This window comes from Poecilia formosa, unplaced genomic scaffold (genome assembly GCF_000485575.1).
Source record: "Poecilia formosa unplaced genomic scaffold, Poecilia_formosa-5.1.2 Scaffold113, whole genome shotgun sequence".
NCBI lineage: Eukaryota > Metazoa > Chordata > Actinopteri > Cyprinodontiformes > Poeciliidae > Poecilia > Poecilia formosa.
Window position 1 is genome coordinate 1,165,892 of NW_006800052.1, and position 6,599 is coordinate 1,172,490.

Sequence of the window (6,599 nt, forward strand, 5' to 3'; positions counted from 1 at the left end):
GTATGTTATAAACCGGAGCCAGAATAAGGGAGAAGATTATCAGTATAAACAACTTTTTTTTTTTTAAATTAAATATGCTAGATCAAGAAATGTGTTATCAGTTAAGGTATTAAATATTTTATAATGTTTACGTAACGGTTTTTTGGACTGAGATTTGTGTGTTTAACTTACTAAGTTTTAACATGTTTGGTTTAAGTAGATTTTGAAAATGGGTAAATATTCACTAATTCAGTTTGTGCTGAACAATTCGGGGAGAAAAATATTAAGAAAAAGAAAACAAGACGATTCACAAATATCCTTATCAAGCCGCAATTGATTTTCAGGATGAAACATAAATGATACTGTAAGTTATAAATATCGATAAGAAATCAGCAATGAGACCAAAGTTCAATACTAACAATCCCAGCATGAACGAGCTTTTATCGAGGGACATTTTGATTTCTCTGCTACAGAATGTCCGATCAACAGAGAAGTGAAAGTACAAAGTTGACCAATACTCATCCACAGCCAGTGATGGCATAGTTACTTTGAAAAAAGTAACTTTAATCAGATTACTGATTTCTACTTGAAAAAGTAACTTAGATAAATTACTGATTACCTGATTTGGAAAGTGACTACGTTACGTTAAAAGTAACTTTTTTAGTTACTTTCAGCAGCTGTTGGCAACAATGTTCCACCACCTGCGAAAGTTACATTGAGCTTTGACAATGTTGCAAGTTATTGTATGATAATCAACTAAAGGGAACCAGGTTGGATGGATGAAGGGAACCAGGACACCTGATGAAACTCTCCCTGCTCAGACACAAATAAAAAGGAGAAACAGGAAATCAGAGATGAATTGTTTTCATCAACATTTATTATGCTGTTGTGATGGAAAATAAAAACCCAGCTGAGTGGAGGATCGAAGGGAAGAAGTCCTCTTCGTTCTCAAACTTTAAATTCTAATGGACATTTAACACAGGAACTGGACGACATTTAAAATATCCTAAATAAATAAACAAAAACTACAAAATAAAAAGGAATTATGAAGTTTCTGGTCTCAGCTACAACTTTTTTTAAAAGAACAATTTTGTTTACAAAACACCAGATTGTTGACTTTATTCATCCAGTTTTTGGCAGAAACAAATCATGCAAATGGAAATTGAGGATGGGAAGGCGACAACAGGACAAGCGCAGGTTCCAAGTCAAACCCTTTAATGACTCAAGAATAAAATCCCTTTTCAAAAACTCACTTTTAAATATTACTTAAATAAACAGCAAAATACCTGCAGCATTCCTTAAGAAAGATTGGTAAGAAAGTTTCAAGTCACAATGGAGAACAATCAGGAAGCGTCACCTGGGAAAGCTCCCAGGGTTTCCTCCAGAAAACCTGCAGAGCCCCTTGGAAGAGCTGCTGGGGTCGTCAACCAGCTGCATGTTTGGACTAAAAAATGTCAGGCATCAAATCTCAGAAATAACAACTTGTGAAGCCAACGGGCAACCGATGGGACGGCACAATTGGTTCACAACTCCTCAGTCTGTTCAGTGTCTCAAATATAAACCTTTACATTAATCTGTCTTTACTGTCGCTAGTGGAGAAAAATCCCTGTTTCCTTTGTTTTTATACATTTGTTTTTATATTTTCAGACCTTAATACCAAAGTGCTTATGGAGAGTGAAGAGTGTCAAATGACAATAAATAACTTATATAATAATTAGATACTTTTAAATTTTCTCTAATGTGTTTGAAAAAAAGAAAAATCAACTTAAAATAGCAGTAAAGCTGAACTGATAATGTGCAGTGGTTGCATAAAACAACATAGTGATTAAATTGTGTATTAACATGCAAGACAACAGATCATTGTGGCTACAGCCCCTATGAACTTCCTGTCAGCTGTCGGCTGTTATCCTGAATTATGTCACAGCGTCATGGCAGCACAGTGCTTCCCATACATGGAGGGCACAAAATCATAGCAGTCTCTCAGTCCATTGAACAATACAGAATATAAGCAAGCAAAGAGCTTATTTATTATATTTTGATTCCATCATAAGCCACAAATAGTGCTAAAATGTACATTTTCTGTGTGTAATAATGTCACATAGTTTCTACATTATACTAAAACAATAACTATGGTTGGGTTAAATTCTTTTTCATGCTCAGACTTCAATGTAAGACAGTTCAGGACGCCCCCTTGTGGATTTACATAATCTCTTCACTCCTTTCAGAGTCTGAGATTTATTGCTGGTGTGCTTTTCAGAGAAGAAAACGTTTAAAACCCATTACTTTAGAGCAGTAAACTGTCATGTAACAGAAGCATGTTTTCTCATTGCTGGTTCAATACAAACACAAGTTTCAGACAAAATGGGAAGATTTCTTAATTAAAAGCTCCTGTCCCATCTATTTTCCGCAGGTAAATCTGAAAATGTAACCTTCAAAAGCCAAATAACAAAATCATATGGTATTTTAAAACTCAAAATGCACATTTCACTTTATGCTGACCCAGAAGAAGAGCTGTAGAATAAATTCATTTCAAACTATGAGCTCTCATTCATTTTGCGACATATTTCTGTTGGATATTAAATTAAGGACCGAAAAAATAAATAAATAAAAATATCTGAAGAGCCGCTTTGGAGCAGAATGAGCCGACTCTTTTTAGTGATCCGAGCCAAAAGAGTCGGTTCTCTAAAAAGGGCCAGAATTCCCACGCTGCAGTGAGCCCCTCCCACTTCCCCGAGCTCAGACAGGTGGTCAGTCCCACAGTAACCTGATTCAGAAAACCTCACCTGCACAAAGAGACCCCAACTTCAGGAATAAAAATGGAGACTGATCTTAAAGTTTTCGATTCCCAGACGAAACATTGGCTAAAACCAAAACAAATACGTGACGACTGATTTACATTGTTATGGAGGATGAGCTTTCTCTGATATACATTCTGATGTACATTTTTATGTTTTTCCTTGTTTATAGTCGCATAAATTCAAGGCAAGTGTCTGTATAACAGCATTGTTTAACTTTTGATTTTAAAGGTACAACCAAGAAATTAATTTTGTACATAGGTAGAAAACCTATGCACAAAACAACAGTTTCTCAGATTTTCCCCCACATGTTGTTTAATGTGCTGTCCTTAATTAAATACATTTGAATTGACCTGAACTGAACCCCATTCTCTCTACATTGGAAATGAATCACGCATGCGCAAAGCTGCTTCTCGTCAGATTTTCCTACCGTACTTCTGTCGGTGCTAGTTCGCAGGTAGGATGTATCGACAAGAAATCTACTGAATAAGCAGTATGTGACGTATCATCGATGTGCGCATGCGCATTTCCACAAGGTAGGACGGATGAATGGGTAGCACAGATAGTTAAAACACCCGTTGTCACTCGACGCATAGAGGAAATAAAATTACATTACAAAAGAAAATGTTTTAATGTGTTAAAAAATATACTTCCAGCATAAACCATGATGGCAAAACTTTTGTTTTACATTTTCAAGGGAGTGGCTGGAAGTATAAACTTATCAATATCCCCACTCCTTATGCACATATAATCTTACATTTATTATACATATAGAAACTACACCCTACAACACCATAAATTGAACATGACTAAAAGCACTAGCTTTGAAATACTGACAAGCTAAAGAGAATAATATAACAAAATTTTTAACACAATATTATTATTATTATTAGTAGCAGTAGTAGTAGTAGTAGTATATAAAAATATGAAATGTAATTCTGCCAAAGATCAAACTTACAGCATCATATATAAATCAAAGCACAACCCTTTTCTACTCCAATAAATGTGGTTTATTAAAAAAAGAGTAATAAAAATAATCGCACAGCAACCCAAGGGAAGAGTCTCTTAACATTAATAGATCAAACATCTTTACTTAACTGAGCAAATATCCATGCCAAGCAGTTGTGATGGATTGCTGAGCTAATGTAGGGGTTCTAAGGACTCCTCCAGGTACTTTTTTCATTTTTTCAGACACATCTGAATGATTTGTAGCTGGACATTTGCTTTTCAGGCAGAACACAGTTAGGTAGATGACAAGTTCCTGTCGGTCTGCAGTGTCTCAAATTTGCTGTAACTGCAAGTTCACTGCAGACATGTCTATATACAGCCTGAGCCCAGAGGCTATAGGCTAATCAGTGCAAATGAATCAGACAATGACCAGGCTTAGTATCCTGGAAAACCCCATTCAGCAGAAAAAGAAAAACAAAAAAAAACAAAACAAAAAAAAAACTCGGCAACGACAGCAAGCTGCATGAGAACTTTTCTGGCAAGTTTGCAATTTAAAATAAGCAAACAAGGGCAGCTGATAAGAGAAACTGACATGTTTTCCACTGTGTTACTGTAGAACAATGTTTTATTTAGTGTTAACCGTTGTATGTCAGTGTGTATTTGCATTGTTCAGTAAAGTCACAGTTTGCAGAGAAGAATCAAAATGATGTTATTAGACAATGGTCTCCACAGGCTTATTTATACCTAAAGATGGTCATCAATAACTGGAGCAGAAGTGAGAAAACAGTAACGGTACAAAAACTAGATGTTCCTACAGACGTTTTGAAAGCACAAGACAGAAACCGTTCAGGATACAGCAGCCAAGGAGCAGGATTTTCCAACAAGAGCTGGCTATGCTCTCTGTGAGACCGCTCCATCAGCGGTCTCAAACTACAGTAATTGAGGGCCATGGATCTTCTAGGAGCGTCCCTGGTTCATCATACCACAACCAAATGGGTGATAATAGGTTTTAGCTCAACACCACCCAACAATTCCCCCCCTCTGTTGTCATCCAGTTTGAGTCAGCCTGCAGGAATAACTTCAGTTTTTTTGTTCATAGCGTTGTCTGGTGTGGTCATCTGCTGCTGTAGCCCAGCTGATTGAAGTTTGTGTTGCACCTTCAGAGATGGCATTACTCACTTTGGTTTTAACCAGCAGACATTTGGGCTACTGTTGCCTTTCTATCTGCTCTCGAATGATTATCACCTGAACTCTAGCATCAGCAAAATATCGTAAAGGTTTTGCTCCTTGAGTTTTCTTTCTCAGACCACTCTGTACACTTGAGAGAGAGAAACAAAAGAGAGAGAGAGAGAGAGAGAGAGTATGAAAATCCAAGTAGATCAACCATGCCATGCTCAAAGTCATCTAAGTCATCTCTTTGCCATGTCTAGATTGTGTCTAGTTATAGGCTGGTTTGTAGTTTGTGTTCGTGTCAGTAGAATTGACAGCTATACCTAATAAAGTGGCCGGTGAGTGTATTGTTCTGATGCAATTAATTAATATCCAGTCTAACTTCCTAACGTCAAGAAAAATCTTTTAAAAAAACTAAAAGTCAGTTTTGACAATCAATTTATTAATCTAACTGATTATTTTTCTTTCTGTTTTTTTTTTCTTTTTTAATAATAAAACAGTCCAGTTTAAAATCAGCAGGTCCTGATCAGAGGTAACTGTTTGACAGAGTGCTTGTAGAGATGAAACCTTGTGACCGTTCCCTGTCCACAGATGTCCACACCTCCGTGTTTTACCTCAGTCAACTCTCATCTTCACTGTCTGAACGCTCTTCAGGCCACGGATACAAGCTGCGTCAATAACCTGAAAAATAACCAGAATGTCGTCGGAAAGGAAGAAAGGAGCCTAAGAATTAAAGGCTACACGTTTACAGAATGACCGAAATAAAATAATTGTTTGGCATGTTATAATTACGTTAGAAATGCTACTCATGCGGATATTTTATATTCTACAATTTTACAATTTTTTTTTTGCATATACGTTCCTCCTTTTCTCCATCCGACCGTGAGTCTTATTTTGAAATGCCTCAGCGTCTCCTCCTTTGCGCTCTGGCTGAATTGACGCGGCACGGAGGCAACCCATGATCGCAGACTCAACACGCATCCTCACACCACTGACCTGGGCTGCGCTGTGTCCTGCATGTGTGTGCGTGTGTATGCATGTGTGTGAGCGGGAGTGTGAGTGATCCCCAGAAACGAGCAGCAGGATGGAGGATCTCAAGGAGATCCTGGGAACTTTGGATTGACGCCCGGGGGATAACGCGCCGTCGGCCTGAACCTCGTCGGGCTTCTCGTGGATTTTATACATTTGGATGTTGTCTCTACCCCGTTTTTACCTTTTTCTTCTAGGCAGTGGGGATTTACACTTGGTTTGCAGTCTCTGTTATTTTTGGCGAACAAAATGCCATTCGCCAAAAGGATTGTGGAGCCGCAGCTTCTGTGCAGACACCAGATCCCCAACGATGAAGGTCTGCTTTTCGAGGACCTGTGTGCCATCAGTCATGTGGTTCTCTCGCGGACCTTGCGACAGCTGTCCGACCTGGCACGGCATGCGTGCTCCTTATTTCAGGAGCTAGAGAACGACATCATGAGCACCAACCAGCGTGTCTGGGTCCTTCAGAACAAAATAGGCCAGATCCAGCAGACTGCCAATGCCCTGGACCCCAAAAAGGAGGCAGTGCGTAAGTAGATCACCACAAGAAGTCTGTAGCCGCGTCCTCCATCCATAAAAGAATAACACAAAATTTGAAATCTTCTTTATGTCATGATTTTATTCATTCACATCACATGCGTCCCTTCATGCCACGAAGGGCGCCCACATATATATATA

At 38.3% G+C, this 6,599-nt stretch overlaps 1 protein-coding gene across 6 annotated transcripts in view; it reads left to right on the forward strand.

The window, feature by feature from the left end:
* The first annotated feature begins 5,741 nt into the window (after positions 1–5,741).
* The window catches only part of nhsb (Nance-Horan syndrome b (congenital cataracts and dental anomalies)), a 47,094-nt gene continuing 46,236 nt past the window's right edge, over positions 5,742–6,599 (forward strand). For 4 of the 6 annotated variants that reach the window (XM_016675407.1, XM_016675410.1, XM_016675408.1 and 1 more), the window contains exon 1: positions 5,742–6,450. In XM_016675407.1, the coding sequence (XP_016530893.1) occupies positions 6,171–6,450 (280 nt within the window). In that variant the 5' untranslated portion in view covers positions 5,742–6,170. The remainder of the gene's footprint in view (positions 6,451–6,599) is intronic. The other 2 variants (XM_016675409.1, XM_007560150.2) reach the window with 1 other exon arrangement.